This window comes from Giraffa tippelskirchi, chromosome 10 (assembly GCF_054371585.1).
Source record: "Giraffa tippelskirchi isolate mGirTip1 chromosome 10, T2T-mGirTip1v1.2.pri, whole genome shotgun sequence".
Lineage (NCBI taxonomy): Eukaryota > Metazoa > Chordata > Mammalia > Artiodactyla > Giraffidae > Giraffa > Giraffa tippelskirchi.
This window is the reverse complement of record NC_137284.1, coordinates 69,554,928-69,574,321: the sequence shown is the minus strand read 5'-3', so window position 1 is coordinate 69,574,321 and position 19,394 is coordinate 69,554,928. Positions and strand designations below refer to the sequence as shown.

The 19,394-nt window shown below is 37.8% G+C and overlaps 1 protein-coding gene across 12 annotated transcripts in view; it reads left to right on the top strand.

Annotated features, from left to right (window-relative positions):
* Window positions 1-19,394, top strand: part of DGKB (diacylglycerol kinase beta) — a 1,170,055-nt gene that overhangs the window by 1,036,621 nt on the left and 114,040 nt on the right. For all 12 annotated transcript variants that reach the window (XM_081537636.1, XM_081537628.1, XM_081537635.1 and 9 more), the window contains 2 exons: window positions 288-408; window positions 4,759-4,819. In XM_081537636.1, the coding sequence (XP_081393762.1) occupies window positions 288-408; window positions 4,759-4,819 (182 nt within the window). The remainder of the gene's footprint in view (window positions 1-287; window positions 409-4,758; window positions 4,820-19,394) is intronic.

Sequence of the window (19,394 nt, the reverse complement as noted above, 5' to 3'; positions counted from 1 at the left end):
AAAGCTACTGGTATATTTTTTGGCATTATTTGGCTCAGTATCCTCTCTTCCCATTTTGTTTTAGAATAAGCTGACAGCACATCTTTTCCCACAGCACCTCAGGGTTTACTTAAACTGAGAGTTTCAGAAGTAAGACAGACCATCTTTTTGTTACTTTTAGTATAGTATCTGAGACAGAGAAGCTTTCTTAAGAAGCTTTTATTTTTCACTTACATAATGTCTAATGGCACAGCATTGTACACATATGCATATACACTGTAATTTACAAGGCTTCTGTTTCCTTTCAGATCTGAGTGACCAGCTGTTGGAGGTGGTTGGCTTGGAAGGAGCCATGGAGATGGGGCAAATATACACAGGACTGAAAAGTGCTGGGCGGCGGCTGGCTCAGTGCTCCTCTGTTGTCATCAGGTAGCCCTTTCTCTGTAATTCAGAAAGGAGGTTGACATGTGAAAAGTGAAGTGAAAGTATTAGTCGCTCAGTCATGTCTGACTCTTTGTGACCCCGTGGTCTGTAGCCCGCCAGGCTTCTCTGTGCATGGGACTCTCCAGGCAAGAATATATAGTGGGTGGCCATTCCCTTCTCCAAGGGATCTTCCTGACCTAGGGATTCAAACCCTAGTCTCCTGCATTGCAGGCGGATTCTTTACTATCAAGCCACCAGAGATGGCATAACTACAAATTATTTAGATTAATGTTATACAAGATTTTGATAATGATGTTTATTTTATCTATACATTGTTATCAATGATTAATACTGATACATTTCAAAATAATGGAAATTGACAGAATTTATAAAGAGTTGATTCACTGTTACTTACCATGTTCATTGGAATTTGATAATCTTTTGTTGAGACCATGGATACAATTCTAACATAAAATTCTACCTCCTCTAGTCTCGTACACACACGGTTGAATTTACAGAAGCATTGAAGTATCTACTAGGCAAACTACCCAATGAAAATGCTGTTAAGGCATCATTAACATACATTCTTTCATGAAGTCCACCATTGCTTCCATAAATTAAATAATAAATTATTATGAAGTAAAATTTTATATGTATATTATATTTAAATCTTTTGAAAACCCTTTTTCAAAATTATGCCTGTAGAACAAAAGTCTAATATTACCCTAACATGAAACCACAGATTATAGCACAGATATAACTGATGTTATATTAACATATATGAAAGAGTTAATACTGGAAAATGGGAGATATCAAACACTTTTCCTCCATGTTTGCAATGTGGGATTGCATGAAAACAAGGAGGCTCATTTGGCTGTTGTTCTTGTTCAGTCACACAGCCATGTCTGACTCTTTGCCACCCCATGGACTACAGCACACCAGGCTTCCCTGTCCTTCACTATCTCCCTGAGTTTGCTCAAACTCATATCCATTGAATAAATGATGCTATTCAACCATCTCGTCCTCTGAGGCCCCTTCTCCTTTTGCCTTCTATCTTTCCCAGAATTAGGGTCTTTTCCAGTGAGTAGGCTCTTCATATCTGGTGGCCAAAGTATTAGAGCTTCACCTTTTACATCAGTCCTTCCAGTGAATATTCAGGGCTGATTTCATTTTGAATCGACTGGTTTTATCTCCTTGCAGTCCATGGGACTCTCAAGAGTCTTCTCCAATACCACATTTCAAAAGCATCAGTTCTTCAGTGCTCAACCTTCTTTATAGTCCAACTCTCATCCGTGCATGACTACTGGAAAAAGCAAACCTTTGACTATATAGACCTTTGCTGGCAGTGATTTCTCTGCTTTTCAATATGCTGTTTAGGTTTCTCGTAGCTTTTCTTCCAAGGAGCAAGCATCTTAATTTATGGCTGCAGTCATTGTCTGCAGTGATGTTGGAGCCCAAGGAAATAAAGTATGTCACTGTTTCCATTGTTTTCCCATCTATGTGCCATGAAATAATGGGACTGGATGCCACGATCTTCATTTTTTGAATGTTGAGTTTTAAGCCAGCTTTTTCACTGTCCTCTTTAACCTTCATCAAGGAGTCCTTTAGTTCCTCTTCGCTTTCTGCCATTATGGTGGTGTCATCTCCGTATCTGAGATTATTGATATTTCTTCTGGCAATCTTGATTCCAGCTTGTGGTTCATCCAGCCCAGCGTTTCACATGATATACTCTGCATAGAAGTTCAATAAGCAGGGTGACAATATACAACCTTGACATACTCCTTTCCCAGTTTGGAACCAATCTGTTGTTCCATGTCCAATTCTTTTTTTTTTTTTTTTTAATTTATTTATCTATTTTTTAACTTTACAATATTGTATTTGTTTTACCATACATTGACATGAATCCACCATGGGTGTACATGTATTCCCAAAAGCTGCTGCTAAGTCGCTTCAGTCGTGTCCGACTCTGTGCGACCCCATAGACGGCAGTCCACCAGGCTCCCCCGTTCCTGGGATTCTCCAGGCAAGAACACTGGAGTGGGTTGCCATTTCCTTCTCCAATGCATGAAAGTGAAAAGTGAAAGTGAAGTTGCTCAGTCGTGTCCGACTCTTAGCGACCCCATGGACTGCAGCCCACCAGGCTCCTCTGTCCATGGGATTCTCCAGGCAAGAGTACTGGAGTGGGGTGCCATTGCCTTCTCCATTCCCAAAAGAGACACAGATAAATAGAACAGTATTATGGACTCCATGTCCAGTTCTAACTGTTGCTTCTTGACCTGCATATAGGTTTTTCAGGAGGCAGGTCAGGTGGTCTGGTATTGCCATCTCTTTAAGAATTTTCCACAGTTTGTTGTGATCCACACAGTCAAAGGCTTTAGTGTAGTCAATGAAGTAGATGTTTTTCTGGAATTCTCTTGCTTTTTCTATGATTAACAGATGTTGGCAATTTGATCTCTGGTTCCCCTGCCTTTTCTAAGTCCAGCTTGTATACCTGGAAGTTCTTGGTTCATATACTGCTCAAGCCTAGCTTGAAGGATTTTGAGCATTACCTTGCTAACATGAAACGAGTGTAATTGTGCTATAGTTTGAACATTCTTTAGCATTTCCCTTCTTTGAGATTGAGATGAAAACTGACCTTTTCCATTCCTGTGGTCACTGCTGAGTTTTCTAAATTTGCTGACATATTGAGTGAAGCACTTTCACAGCATCATCTTTTAGGATTTGAAATAGCTCAGCTGGAATTCCATCACCTCCACTAGCTTTGTTCGTAGTGATGCTTCCTAAGGCCCACTTGACGTTACACTCTAGGATATCAGGCTCTAGGTGAGTGACTACATCATTGTGATTATCTGAGTCATTAAGACCTTTCTTATATAATTCTTCTGTGTATTCGTACCACCTCTGCTTAATGTCTTCTGGTTCTACTAGGGCCATACTGTTTCTGTCCTTTATTATGCCCGCTCATCTTTGCATGAAATGTTCCGTTGGTATCTCTAATTTTCTTGACGAGACCTCTAGTCTTCTATTGTTTTCCTCTATTTCTTTTCATTGTTCACTTAAGAAGGCTTTTTCACCTCTCCTTGCTATTCTTTGGAACTCTGCATTCAGAGGGGAATATCTTTCCCTTTCTCCTTTGCCTTTTACTTCTCTTCTTTTCTAAGCTATTGGTAAAGCTTTCTCAGACAACTGCTTTGCCTTCTTGCATTTTTCCCCCCTTTGGGATGACTTTGATCACTGACTCCTATACAGTAGTACAAACTTTCAACCATAGTTCTTTAGGCACTCTATCAGATCTAATCCCTTGAATATATTTGTTACTTCCACTATATAATCATAAAGAATTTTCTTTAGGTCATACCTGAAGGGCCTAGTGGTTTTCCCTAAAGCCTGAATTTTGCAATAAGGAGTTCATGATCAGAGCCACAGTCAGTGCCCAGTCTTGTTTTTACTGACTGTATAGAGCTTCTCCATCTTCAACTGGAAAGAATATAATCAGTCTGATTTCGGTGTTGACCATCTGGTGATGTCCATGTGTAGAGTCATCTCTTGTGTTGTTGAAAGGGTATTTGCTATAATCAGTGCATTCTCTTGGCAAAACTCTGTTAGGCCTTGCCCTACTTCATTTTTTACTCCAAGGACAAACTTGCCTGTTACTCTAGGTATCTCTTGGCTTCCTACTTTTGTATTCCAGTCATCTATGATGAAAAGGACATCTTTTTTTGGTGTTAATTCTAGAAGGTCTTATAGGTCTTCTTAGAATCACTCAGCTTCAGCTTCTTCAGCATTAGTGTTTGGGGCATAGACTTGGATTAGTGTAATGTTCGATGTTTTGCCTTAGAAACAAACCAAGTAATTCTGACTGTGTCATTCACTATACACCCTACATTAGTCTTTTGTTATGCAGAATTTTTTGTTTATATCATCACATTTACCAGGAAGCACTTAACATTCCTGTAACTGAGATACAGGGTATTCATTGATAGTCAAGGTTTGTGCTCAGTCCTATCCAGCTCTTTTCGATCCCATGGATTGTAGCCCACCAGGCTCCTCTGTCCATGTGCTTCTCCGTGCAAGAATACTGGAGTGGGCCACCACCTTCTCCTCCAGGGAAATCTTTCCAGCCCAGGGATTGAACCGGCATCTCCTGAATTGACAGGCAGGTTCTTCACCATTGAGCCACCTGGGGAGCCCAAGTCAAGAGCTGAAGTTCCTTTTATAAAAGATAACTTGAGAACAGAGCCCAGCTTTTACCATATTTGCATTCCCTGGTCTCACCATTTTATATAGGACATATAGTCTGCTGTATAAAGTATTTCTGTGCTAGACTTGGATTGTTTTTTCTTTTTTTTTCTCCAGGACTAGCAAGTCTCTGCCAATGCAGATTGATGGAGAACCATGGATGCAGACCCCATGCACTGTGAGTACAGAGTAATTAAAATGCTATGTCACTTTCCTGTTTGCTTCCCAGATATTATATCTTGCCATAGCTAACTAATCATATATTCCTATAAGTAAATAATCACAGTACCTAAGCTTTGGACCTATCACCAAGTGCCTTTTTTGTTTTGTTTTTTATATGACGGAGCCATTGCATTCAGGTTTTAGGCAATATATGCCTTTGGCAACAATTTAACAGTTGAATGCTTATGTTAGCCAAAGTGTAATCTTTAGATACCATAGTTATCTATATATAACCACAGTTATAAACTGTGGAACTAAACAAATTTGTTAAGGTTTCTCTTAACCTTCCTTGTAATTATTTCTGAACACCTTATAAGAACAATATTTATGGGACCTTCAGACATGATTCTTCCTAAATGTATTACTCATCTCTTCTTTGCCTCCAGTTGGAATTTGAGGGCTTCCTTATCTATAGAAAAACTTCATTATACTTGTTCTCTCTATATGAGATATTGTTTAGTTCAGACATTTAGACCTCGCTAAATTTCATTTTTTATAGTGAATACTTTATTACATTTCGATAATATGTTAGGCAATAATCTTGGCACTAAAAATAGAAACCTGCTCACATAATAAAACATTGGAGTAATAAGAACATGAAATAGAATGTATTCAATAATATAATTGTCCTCAAGGAACTTACATTCTGATAACAGGAGATTAAGTAAATTAATCAATAAATATAGACAAATATGCATAATATAACTTTTGATCACAAGAGTTATGGAATATGATGAAGAGGAACTAAAGATGGAATATGAAGAAGACTAATTTAGGTAAGTGTGTCTGGGAGGCCTTTTTCAAAGAAGGATCCAAAAGCTCAGCGTGTTAAACAGAAAGAAGGATGGTGTGACCAAAGTTTTAGATGTAGGGTGAGAGTGTAAGAGGCAAAGTAGAAAAGATGAGCAGGAGACAGAGTAGAAAAAAATGATGGTGAACAATTAACATCTGATTCAGAGTACAATAGGAAGCTGTTGAAGGCGTTAAGCATCATCTGATTTACATTTTTAAAGGTCGCCTCAACTGCAATGTGGAGAATGGATTGCATCCAGTAGCAACTGGGACATAGGGTTCAACAAAGCGCTCTGCGCTTGGACAGCAGTAGTGGCTAGGAAGTGGGTGGATTTTAGGTACATTCTGGGGGTGAAAGAGGGAGAATTTGTTAATGAGCTCCACTGGGATGAGGGATAGGAATGAGGGAAGGAGATGAATCATTGAGGTAGCTGCCATCTGAGAATGACAGTTCCATTTACTCTGTGGTTAAGATTGGGAGGGAAAGTGCGCAGGGAGTGACAAGGTAGGCCTTATTGTTTAGTCGCCCAGCCTGTCAGGCTCTTGATGACTCCATGGACTGTGGCCCACCAGGCTCCTCTGTCCATGGGGTTTCCCAGGCAAGAATACTGGAGTGGGTTGCCATTCTCTTCTCCAGGGGATCTTTTCGACCCAGCGATTGAACCCTCATCTCCTGCATTGGCAGGTGATTCTTTACCTCTGAGCCACCAAGGAAGCCCCGAGTTAGGTCTTAATCTTAGATTAATACAAGCATTGTGCTGTGTGCTGGTGTTTCATGGTTATAGGTGAGTGTTGTGTTGGGTGTTTTTTTAGAGAAATAATTGACATACAACATTATATTAATACTTATTAAATGTTCACACAAACTCTAAATAATGGATATCATCATTTTTCAGAGGGAGAAAACTGTGTCATTAGAAGGTCACATAACTTACTCAAGGTCATATATGTAACACATATGGAACTCTAACCCAGGACTTTTTGATCATTCATTAATCACTAGTTTTTGGCTACCAATTCCAAAAGCACAGCTTACCATATAATATGGGAGTTTGGAGTTTTACCTTTCCACTGGTTTTAATTCTAAAGCATTCAGCTCAATCTTTGATATAAAACATAAACATGACTTTTTGTTTACTCCTGGCATATTTCTTTTAGGTAATTGGCCCCGAGTGTGTGAAATCTACTAATTCTGTAATAATAATGTAAGACAAACGTGTCAAAAAGTCTTTCGAGGATGGCAATTTCTTATGCCTTCTCGTATCTCTGTGCTTGATTCCAAATATCTTTTAAAAAATCTCCTGTCCCTCCCTTTACCAGCACGTGTATATTTACATCGTGTTTCTTATTCTTCACTCTCCCAATGACACTTCTGAGTTCACCTTTACACTCACATGGATATTAAAGGTCTTGTTACTGTTGTTGCCAGTGGTAGTAGTGATGTACCGATTGTAGAGATCAGGATGATGGTGGTTGTGGTGGTGGTAGATTTGATGATGGTGCTAGTGGTGAAGGTGGCTGATGGTGGTCAAGATGAACTGGCAGAGGTGCTATCAGTGTTGGCGGTGCTCGTAGTCACAGTGGTGGTGGGGATTGTGGGCATGATGCAGGCTGGTAGTGGAAGTGGTAGTAGCAGTATTTTTGTTTTAATGAAAGGTCACTGTTCTTCAGTCTGGGTCACAAAAGCATAAATGAAAGACAGTGAAACCAAAGGGCTTCCATGAGTACTCTGCATTGTTTTGGACTCTTCTCAGAGAGAAGCGAGATTTAGTCCCTGTGCCATGTTTTAAATCAAGAAAGATTAATGGCAACAATAATATCTAACTTTTATTAAGTTTGTAGTTTGTGCCACTTGACCTGTATTGACACATTTAATTCTCACAGAAAGCATATAATAGGCTTCATTTTATGGGTAAAACAGCTGAGGCAGCCAAAGGTTACTTTGCCTGATTCCCCACATAGTAAGTGGCAGAGTAGAAGCTAAAAGGCAGTTAGCCTGGCTCTACTGTCCGTCTCCTTCATGGCTGCTCCCCACCCTGGCTCCCCACCTAAGAAGACCCCAGGCCATCTCTGTGGCCTGCCACGCTAGAGCATGACCTCTGCTATTAATAAATCACCTTCTGCCTCTCCCCAGCCAACAGATGAAGTCTGTTATCTATTAAAATCTAATTGATATTTTATAATACTTGTAGCATATTTCACACAAGCTTTTCTGATGACTCTTTTGTTAACTTTTCTCTCAAAGAATAACAAGATATTCATTTCAGCTATTAATTATCATGATCTAAACAATTGTTAAATTAGTAACAGGTTTTATATAATGTCTACTTTAGTTTTCTCTCTGTGTAATCTCTCTTATTCATTTAAGACATTTATTGCAGTCTACATAGTGGGCCCAGAACTGTACTAGACTATGGCTCATTATTGTTATTGCACATTCTGGCATACCCTCTTTTTCCTAGAACCACATGGAAATCTGAACTTTAAATTTCATTTTAGCTATAGATAATATTTAGTATTCATAGCATTGGTATGTTTGAACTAAAGAGTGTTCTTTGCTTCACTGAATAACACATTGTTCCTCTTACAGAACTTAAAAATGATAAAATGTTCAAATTCTTTGCGGAATTTAAATATCCATAAGCTGATACTCAATTTATGAGGATTGCTCTAGATATAATTTTAGAGCATAGCAGAAGTTCTGCTTTTCTGTAAGTGAAATATTTAAAATAGAAAAGCAAGTGACAAATAGGTCTTGATTCTTAAATCAATGAACACTTTTTAAAAACCAGAGTAATACAAATTCTGGAGATGGATGTGGTGATGGTTGCCCAATAGCATGAATGTACTTAGTGCAACTGAACTGTATATTTTAAAATGATTACAGTGGTAAACTCTACATTACATATATTGTACCACAATAAAAAAGCAATTGAAAAAATTAAGGTGATAATCACTTATAGATTTCACCAATTCTAAGTTCAACTATCAGGTCAGGAAAAAAAAAAAAAAGGCAAGAGTTTAAAGCTATCTCTTCAAATGTATGCTTTGCAATTATTTTCATGATTATCAGCTTACTATAAAGTAGTCAACAGGAGGAGAAGGCAATGGCAACCCACTCCAGTACTCGTGCCTGGAAAATCCCATGGACGGAGGAGCCTGGTAGGCTGCAGTCCATGGGGTCGCAAAGAGTTGGACATGACTGAGCGACTTCACTTTCACTTTTCACTTTCATGCATTGGAGAAGGAAACGGCAACCCACTTCCAGTGTTCTTGCCTGGAGAATCCCAGGGATGGCGGAACCTGGTGGGCTGCCGTCTATGGTCACACAGAGTCGGACATGACTGAAGCGACTTAGCAGCAAGCAGCAGCAGTCAACAGGAACTTGTTAGTTATGCTTGTGTTCACAGTTTTGTAAGAGTCACTGAGTTAATGGAGAATAGATTTTAACCATTTAACAGTTGTTGTTGTTCAGTCGCCAAATCGTGTCAGACTCTTTGCGACCCCATGGACTGCAGCCTGCCAGGCTTCCCTGTCCCTCACCACTTCCCAGAGTTTGCCCAGGTTCATGTCTGTTGAATCGGTGATGCCATCCAACCATCTCATCTTCTGTTGCAGAAGCATAACAAACTAAAGACACAGTTGATTCTAGAAGACATTATGTTGAAGCAGTTCATGAAGAGCCTTTCTTCAGGGTGGAGTCTAGAACTTAACTATGCTCACCTTCCTATCTTCTTCCTCCCCAGTCCTTCCCCCTGAGGACTTGGCATATATTGACTTTGTTGTCAATATGTTCTCATTGTGGGAAGGAAGAAAAGAGTAGTTTCGATAGGAGAGAAGGGAGAGTAGTAATGTATGAGAGGTCATGCGCTAGGTCAGATTTTGTATTGGGTCTGCACACCCAGCCCTCCCACCCCAATTCATTACAAGTGATGGGTGCCTAATTTAAGTTTCATTAAGTGAGGAGCGACCATACTAAGCCTTAAATTCAATGTAACCAAAATGGACTCTTCATGCACCTTCTTCCATCTCCTCCCCACCCACCAATAATGACTTCTTCTTAAGTTCCTGAATTCCTGTCCTTCCTTTTACCATACTGAGCTAGTGGAGCTCAGTGTTTGTTTCCTAAGCTAGAAATATGAGAGTCATCCTATACTTCTCTTCACACCCTAAAATTCAGTATCTGTGCACATTTGATCAAGTGTCATATTTCTGGGTCTTTTCCTTTAATCCCTAAAACCATTGTCCTAGATTTGGCCCATGTCATTTCTCTCTCTCTATCATCAGGTACCTCATCAGTCTTTCCCCCTCTCCATTTTTTTTTTTTTTCTATTTAAATCCATCCTTAACTTTTCCACCAAAATGATCACTGTAAAATACTAATCTCACCATGGCACTCTTCTAATTAAAACATTTAAATACTTTCTATCTGATAAAATATAATTTGAACCAAGCTTCCTGTTTCATTGCAATCATCAACTACTTCTTTTTGATATTTTCATATACTTTGCTTTTGCCCAACTAAACTTTTCTTTGTCTTCAGTTGAATTACACAACTCGTCTTTTGAGACTCGTTTCATGCTTCCACTCCTCCTTTTTGGAATATCACCCCTCCCTTCACTCCGTCTCATCTCTGATCCCTACTAGTCTAAAAACTCAGCCCCAGTGCTTTATGGTTTTATCAAAGAACTACCTTTGTTAAATTGAAATCGTCGGGTTTTTGACTAGCTTCATGGTAGACATAAGCTTACTGAGGTCAGGCACTATGATTTTGGTCACCTCTCTACCTCCAGCGAGTAACACTGTGCTTCACACATCATTACTGCCAACACCATGTGTATTTTGAATTTGTGTTTCTTAACTAATTCTTGGAGAAGTATAACAATTTTAAAAAATGCTTTCTACTAAATCTTTCACTGAACATAATATAGGTTGGCTAGCAATTCATTCTCATATTTTTCATATATATGTACATGTAAAAGTTATTTTAAGTTATCTTTATTCATTACATTCTCGAAGCAAAGAATTTTGAATGTACCAGGAAGAAATACTTTCTTAACCTTAAAAGATTTAATCTCTCTGTTTCCTGATATGGGACAATTAAATTTCTTGGGCCACTTCCTTCTGTATTATCAATTATGTATTCATTTTACACATTGTATAGGCTGCATTCTGTTAATATGTTGAAATATTAATAGTCATATGTGAATTATTACTTGTGTTACTTTTATGAAAAGTAATGCCAAAGAGTTTGTAATGCAGTATCACTCTGGGTGCTTTGTGTATGATTAATTCAGAAAGGATGCCTGAAACTTTCTTCCATGTTGTAGAGAATAGGAAGGAAGTCAGGAACATATCATAAACTAAATGGTGAGATGACCACAGGTGAAATATGAAAGTGATAGCTGAAGTCAAGGCAACTTCTAGTGAAGGCGTTTACATGTGTTTTGGTCTTGCTTTGCCTATTTTAATTACCCTTCTTTGTATGATAATTCTCAGGACTCTGACCCACTTGCCCAATCTCAGCCTCTAATATTAAATACCTTCAACACTCAACTCAGCCCTGACTCGGTAGTCAGCCAATCCCTGCCAAGCCTGGTAGTCTTGCTGCGTGATCCCTGGTATTTGTGGGACACATACTTACTCACTGAGTGCCCATGGACCAACTCCCTCCTTCAGTCCCCATTTCCACTGTGTGGGCCATTCTGTAAGATGCTGTTTTCTGACTTGCATGCCACTTTCCTTCTCTGGCTCTAGCATCTAGTTGATTCAGACATTGGCTAGTTGCCTAGCCTTTGCCTGCCCCCTCTCTTAGGAAGGCTGGATCTTTTTCCCACAGCACTAAACACTGAAGTTACTTGGAGTTTGTCTTCTTTTTTGACACTTGTTTTATAAAGAGAATATATTCAGAACAGTTTTAAAATGCAAACCCTTTAAAAGAGAAACAGAGTTTCAGGGCCTATTAAATGTTATTGATGTGCTTGTTGTAATTATTTAAAATAATCATAATTTTAAAGTGTTATTTAATCTGAAACCATTTGCTAAAATACAAATTAATCTCAGGACATTAAGACAGAAAGCAAAAATTTTATAAATGTAAGATTTTCCAGTTCCAGGAATTTAGTGATATGTAGATGAAGGCTAATTGAATTTCAAAATATTTAGATGTCATTAAGATGTTTGGAAGAAACCATAATAATAGTGTTTAACAATATTTAGCATCATTTACCATGTACCAGTTTCTGTTCTGTATATTCATATTTTTATTTGATTCTCAAAACAACCCTAAGAAGTCAATAAAGTTATTGTAACTCCTATGTGTATGCTCAGTTGCTCAGTCATGTCCAACTCTTTGCAGCCCCATGGACTGTAGCCCACCAGGCTTCTCTGCCCATGGAATCTTCTAGGCAAGAATACTAAAATAGGTTGCCATTTCCTACTCCAGGGGATCTTCTTGACCCAGGGATCAAACCCATGTCTCCTGCACCTCTTGTACTGGCAGGAGGATTCTTTACCACTACACCACCTGGGAAACCATACCATATCATAAATTAAAAAATTAAAACCCTGAAACAGATAAGCCAAGCACTTTGTTCGAGGCCACACAATTAGAGGTAGTCAGTGGGCTCTAATGCCTTTTCCCTTAATTATGAGGTTTTGCTGCCTCACTCAGTTGCTTGTGTTAGTAACCAGTTACAACGTATCATTTATAACAGAATTCAGTTCTTTTTCACCTTGTTTACATTTTTCCTCTTTATTTAATACATTATTTTTTGCTTCCCTGTGTAGCCAAAGCCATCCATCTGATTGCCAGAATTACTACTGAGCAACATAATTATGACCATCCAACTTCCTGATCTCAAAGTTCATTGCCTCTTCGTTTCGCACAGCATAAAATTCAGTGTCCTTGTCACGTCACTAAATCATTCTCCCAAGGCTTCCATCTGCCGACCACACTTCATTGGGACCACTCTCCAAAGGCTAGAAAGCCTCATAATGCTTAATTATGTACCTAAAATCTCCACCCCTTATTTTGTGGTTTGGAAATAGACACATTCTTCTTGCATGCTCACAGGGAATCTGTAGTTTCTTCTAGCAGTTCACTAGGACTCATTTAATCTTTCCTATGGTTTATTATTTTGCCTGAATTGATTATCCTGTGCTGTTGGGATATGTGTATTTTTATATGTTACTTTAAAATCTTTCTGGAAGGCAATAGAATATAAATGCACATATACCAAAAATAAAATAAGATCTCTTCCTTCAGTGGCAAGCTTAGCATCAATTTCCTCGCGAAACCTTTTTAATTCCTTATCTATCTGAAGTAAACTGTCTGATTCTTTGCACTCCTGTGATTCTCTATTGATATTTTCTTAATACCATCTCAATCACAGCTTTGTATTTCAGCAATACACCTATTTGTCCAGCTCTTCTGACTTAATTGTAAGCATTTTATGATTTCACCCTTACTTCCTCCTCATACCTCACGTACATAATATGGTTTCTGATGCAAAGTCCATATTTGAATTATTGCTCTGCAATATGTAATGCATCATTTTTCCAAGGCTGCTTTCAAGATTTTTTTTTCTTTGTCTTGACTCTTCAGTGTTTTGATTTTGATGAGTCTGGTCATGAATTTCTTTGGACTTATTCTTGTTTTGGTTTCTCTGAACTTCATGAATCTGTAGGTTTATGTCTTTGGCCACGTTGGGAAGTTTTCAATCATTATTTCTTCAAATATTGATTTAAGGCCACAGTCTTTCTCCTTTCCTCCTAAACCCTGATGACATGTTTTAGATATTTATATAGTATCTCAATATCTGAGTCTTAGTTATTTTTTTTCTTCCTCTTTGTTCTTTCTATTCTTCATACTAGATAATATCTATTCACCTGTATTCAAGCTCACTGACTTTTTCTTCTCTTACCTCCATGCTGTTCTTGAGCCCATGCAGTTAACTTTTATTTTGGTCATTGATTTTTTTTTTTTTCTGTTGTAAAATTCAGTTCTCTGTTAGGCTTCATAAGGTCAAATCTATGCATATACTGTTCAGGGGAAAACTCAGGGGATCATATACAGCTTTAAGAGATAGTCTTTTTGAGGCCCTCTCCACTCCAGGATCTCCTTGATGGTTTTTGACTCCCAAGGCTCCTCTGATTATAAATACAAGGCTTTGTTTTTCTGCATTGCCATGTACTCCTCATATAGCTTCTGCCTCCAGGGCCCTGTTGTAAGGGGATAAAGAGAGAAAAGATCAGTAGGTATTTGCCCATGATTTGGGGCCGATAGTTTCATGGACCAGAGAGAGTTTCGCTGGAGCTGTAGGCACCTGCCACTGCTATGGCATTCCCAGGTGACTGGAGTAGGAGAGATTGGGGTGGCGAGGGGAGGGGTGAAATGAAGAAAGATACCTCTTCACACTCTCTGACCTCTCCCTACAGGTCATTCATTTCCTACCCCTTGAACCGAAAACACAGGGCTTTTCAATGGAAAAGCCCTTTCATCTGTACTTGGTGAACAGTTCCAGGTGTTAAGCCACCTTTAACTCCAGACTGGGCAATATGAGAGGGGAGAAAAAAACAGGAAGATATCGCTGGTTCAGGGACACTCCCTGCTCTGGTCTCCTTCCCCAGTCTACCTGCTGTCACTTGCTTCTCAGCAGTCCATACTTAGCTGTGCCATGCCTTCAGTGGGAGAGTAACGGAATGTGCTTCCTTATTTTTGACTAGAACGGAAAACACCACCAACTCTACTTAGATTTTGTATATGGCTGTATTGAGCTCTGCATGAATAGTCCCCATGAGATTGGTATCTTATTAGCCAGAAGTACCTATCTGCCAACTTCAGATTTCACAGTATAGTTCCCACTTCCATGTATTTTATAAAAATTCTAAATAAATCTCAGAAGTGCTCTAAACCTTGAATCATAAATCTTATTCTTCTTGAGAAAACTTCATCAATTTTCTTGCATTCCTGTGTCCTGCTTTTAAGCAGAGACCACATTTACCTTGTCACTTGAGTAAAAGTAATTGACCAAAAAGGCATAGATTTTCTACCCACCTATAAAAATAAAGGTAAGTTTTAGGTATTTGTCTAGACAGTAATGATGTGGATGACCATATGAGGTTTTATTTTTTTTTAGATTACTTTGTGTGTAGGTAAACATGTTTTAAGACTATTGCAAGTAAGTTATGTGATTATATGGGAGGCTTTTAGACTGTGGCGGTCAGGTTAGGTGAATGTTCGAGGTCATGAAGTAAAGAGTTATAAAACGGGGACTATTTCTAACTTATTTTTTCTAGTCTAATCATCAGTTCATTGGGCTTATTTGCCTAAGGATAAAAAGTTCAAAGAGGAGAAAATACAAGGTCTCTGAAATTTTTGTAATGCACAGTAATGGGAAAAGGATCGCAGGTGTAAAACAGCAGGCAGGCAGTGAGATTTTCTCCAGCAGCTTCTGACCACTGCAAACCAAGCAGAGGGCACCTACATAGAGAAGCAAATTGAGTAGTTTTAAGGAAAGAGATTGTTTTAATGGCCCTTTCAGCCCGCTTGTAAAGTTGAATATCATGAAAATCCTTTCTGCTTGGAAATACCATTTAAATGAGAATTTCATGTGATATATTTTATTAGACAATACAATAATATCAGATGGATTGTTTTTGTTCAGTTGCTAAGTCATATCTGACTCTTTGTGACCCCATAGACTGCAGCCAGGCTCCTCTGTCCCCTGCTGTCTCCCGAAGTTTACTCAAATTCATGTCCTTTGAGTGGGTGATGCTATACAGCCATCTCTTCCTTTGCCACCTCCTTCTCCTTTTGCCTTCAGTTTTTTCCAGCATCAGGGTCTTTTCCAATGAGTCAGCTCTTCTCATCAACTGGCCAAAGTATTGGAGCTTCAGTATCACTCCTTACAATGAATATCCAGGGTTGATTTCCTTTAGAAGTGACTGGTTTGATATCCTTACTGTCCAAGGTGCTCTCAAGAGTCTTCTGCAACACCACAGTTCAAAAGCATCAATTCTTCAGCACTTAGTCGTCTTTATGGTCCAGCTCTCACATCCATACATGACTACTGGAAAAACCATAGCTTTGACTAGACAATTACTTTGCTGGCAAAGTAATGTCTCTACCTTTTTAATATGCTGTCTAGGATTGTCATAGCTTTCCTTCCAAGGAGCAAGCGTCTTTTAATTTCATGGCTCTAGTCACCATCTGCAGTGATGTTGGAGCCAAAAAAAAATCAAGTCTGTCACTGTTTCCACTGTTTCCCCATCTATTTGCCATGAAGTGATGAGACTGGATGCCATGATCTGCATTTTTTGAATGTTGAGTTTTAAGCCAGCTTTTTCATTCTCCTCTTTCACCTTCATCAAGAGGCTGTTTAGTTCCTCTTTGCTCTCTGCCATTAGGGTGGTGTCATCTGCATATCTGTAGTTGTTGATATTCCTCCTGGCAGTCTTGACTCCAGCTTGTAAGTTGTCCAGCCCAACATTTCACAGGATATACTATACATAGAAGTTGAATAAGCAGGGTGAAAATATACAGCTTTGACATATTCCTTTCCCAGTTTGGGACCGGTTCCATGTTGGATTCTAACTGTTGCTTCTTGACCTGCATACAGGTTTCTCAGGAGGCAGGTAAGATGGTCTGGTACTCCCATCTTTTTAAGAATTTTCTACAGTTTGTTGTGGTCTGCACAGTCAAAGGCTTTAGTATAGATGTCTTTCTGGAATTCCCTTGCTTTCTTCAAGATTCAGTGGATGTTGGCAATTTGATCTCTAATTCCTCTGCCTTTCCTAAACCCAATTTGTACATCTGGAAGTTCTTGATTCATGTATTGCTAAGGCCTAGCTTGAAGGATTTTGAGCATAACCTTGCTAGCATGTGCAATGAGTGCAATTGTGTGGTAGTTTGAACATTCTTTGGCATTGCCTTTCTTTGATATTGGATCACTTGTTTCCATTGTTTATGTGCTTATACCTCTCTCTTGATTACCAAAGATACAATAAATATTTTTAAAGGCAGATCATGGCCAGAACAGTGTTTCCTGACAAGAAGCTACCAAAGTCTAAATGTAAACAGTCCATGAAAAGATTTATGGGGGGAATGGGGCAAATTTAAGAAACTGGCATCCATAATTAAGTCCACTTCTCTAGCTCATTAGCAGAAATTCAAAGTAGTCTGAGGTTAAAAATATTTTTCATTCCTTGAAAATAGTGTTTTATGGTATTTTCATAAGGAGGGGAGGAAAAAGCTGCTTAGAAATAGTATAGCAAAATACCTGTATCCCAAAGGGTAGAAAACAGAAATAAAAGCCAGATTCCGGAGTCTCATATTTGTTGTATTGGTAACCTCTGGACTTCAGAGAATTGCTTAGTTGTGGAACTGTTTCTTTATTACTAAAACCAGCTACCTACAAATTATGACAATACTGGGGGGTTGTTGAAAATTAATTTGTATCTCATTTGTCAACACTAAAAAAGTATTATTTTCTAGTGTTTATTAGTTTTGTTATAACCAATAATACACATGAATTTTCTTCTTTTGCAGTGTTTAGACTAACTTCCTTGTTATTCTGAGTCAAACAGGGAGAAAAAATAGTTAAACTCTTGGTATTTTGTGTTGGGATAGTATTTGACATCTTTTTGACATTTAGCCAAGGTGTTAATAGAAAATATAGCAGTGGTTTTTACTGTTTTCCTGTAATCACTTACAGATAAACTCATATTGGAAAGGATATCACTTCACCATAATATTTAGCATCTTCAGTAATTATATAAAAGGAAAATTATATTAAAACTCATGCAGAATCAAGTGGTGCATGAAAACACAGATTGCCTAACTCTTGAATCTCCCAAGACCCTTGCGTTGTCTATTAAATTGAAATAATATTAAATAATAGTTAATGCATCAGGTTGACTTCCTGGGAAGTCTTATTTTGAAAATTTGATAAGAAAATTACTTTCTCATTAAAAGTTACAAAGCTATTGTAACGTGACACTTGCTGCCTTAGCAGATACACCGTTTTTAAGGAATCTTAAGTGGTTCTAATGGCTTACTTTAGAGAAGGGAAAAAGTAGACAAGGTAACGTGTATTTTTGGTGCTAAAAGGAAAGAGGTAACCCATAAATTATCAGTAGGAAAATTGTTAATGGGTGGATGTACACCTGAAAATTACTATTTACCTAATATTTAAACATAAAATAAGGATGAATCTTAAGATTCTTCATTTGTTATGGGTCTAAATCTTGGTATTTTGAGGAAAAGAAAATTAGCTATTAATAACAGTCTTCTGTCATCTTGAGACATAGTTGAATAATCAGATGGCTGTTGTTGTGGGTATACTTTTTAAAGTATGAGTGCCAGTGAGACTCCAAAAGCAGTTAAATAAAACATAAGCTAAAAGCAGCCTTTTACCTAAGACGTCACTGGTAAATGCTCTTGCATAGATTTACATTTCTAAGCCTCTTTTTCCCCCCAAAGACTGGCATGTTAGTGTTTAGTGGCATTATTTTGTGTGTTCCCCTGTTACTTATGCATTAATTAGTTTTGTTTACCTGTGCATAATTTTTTCCTAATTTCACAACAGTTGTTGTTTTTGTAATTGACAATGCAATTTACTGCATGTGTGCTTTCGGGCCTGCAAACAAAGATGTTAAGGTGTAGAGCACCAACCCTTTCATCTTAGATTGTTTAAAAAAAAAAAAAAAAGGTTGGTTGTGACTAATTTCCAATTAATTTGCGGTGGTTACAGGGAACAAAACAATTGCACCTACTAATTAAAATTTAAAATATTCCAAAGTGTCATCTTTAGGTGTCTGTGGAATATATAATTTCCATTTTGGTTCATTGCTGGATCTGTAACATCCGTGAGCCTGACAGCTCTATTAATTTAAAGTCTCAGTAATACCTATTAGTACAAAACATGAAAAAACTACCATTAATCATTTATTTTAATTTTGCAGCTCTGTCATTTTCTCAGTATGTTTTAAAATTATGATGACACCATAATGTGCACAAATCGACCTGGGTGAAGGGAAAACAGATCTCTCTACTTAGGAGAGATACTGAAGTACATTGTTAGAGCTTAATTGATGCCAAACTGATTAGATTTTCTTGCATTTTGCACAAAAATATTTTAATCATATTTAAACCTGTTTAAATATTTTAAACATTAAAAATATTTTAAACATTAAAAATATTTTAAACATTTTCTTACTGCATTGTATTTTAAAAATTATCCCAAACAAGTTATGTTTATAATTAGACTTACACCTTTTTATAGTTCTGTAATACATTCTATTTAAATATTGTGAAATAAACCTACATTGTTCGTTTATTTTTCATTTTGAAACCTGAATTAATCTACACCGTTTCAATTTAGGAAAGTTCATTTCCGCTTAGCTCGAAGATAATAGTCTTTCTTAGATATGTTCTTAGATAGGAACTCCAAACCCAAAGTGGACACAATGTCCAAAGACATGAAAAGGCAGAAATTGAAATAAGAAATATATATGTATATAATACCTTATGCATTTTTATTGATGTGATCTGGGACTGTTGAACATGCTGAAAGTGATGAAATTATATGCACTTAATAGAATTTTGTCATTAGTTTTCTAAAGGACTAGTAGATATTTATATTTAAATCTGGTTCAAAATTAAATACATGTCTCTAGAATGGGTAAAGTTAGTAAGTCTCTTGATTGATGGGCATTGTTGTACCAATAGATGAGTT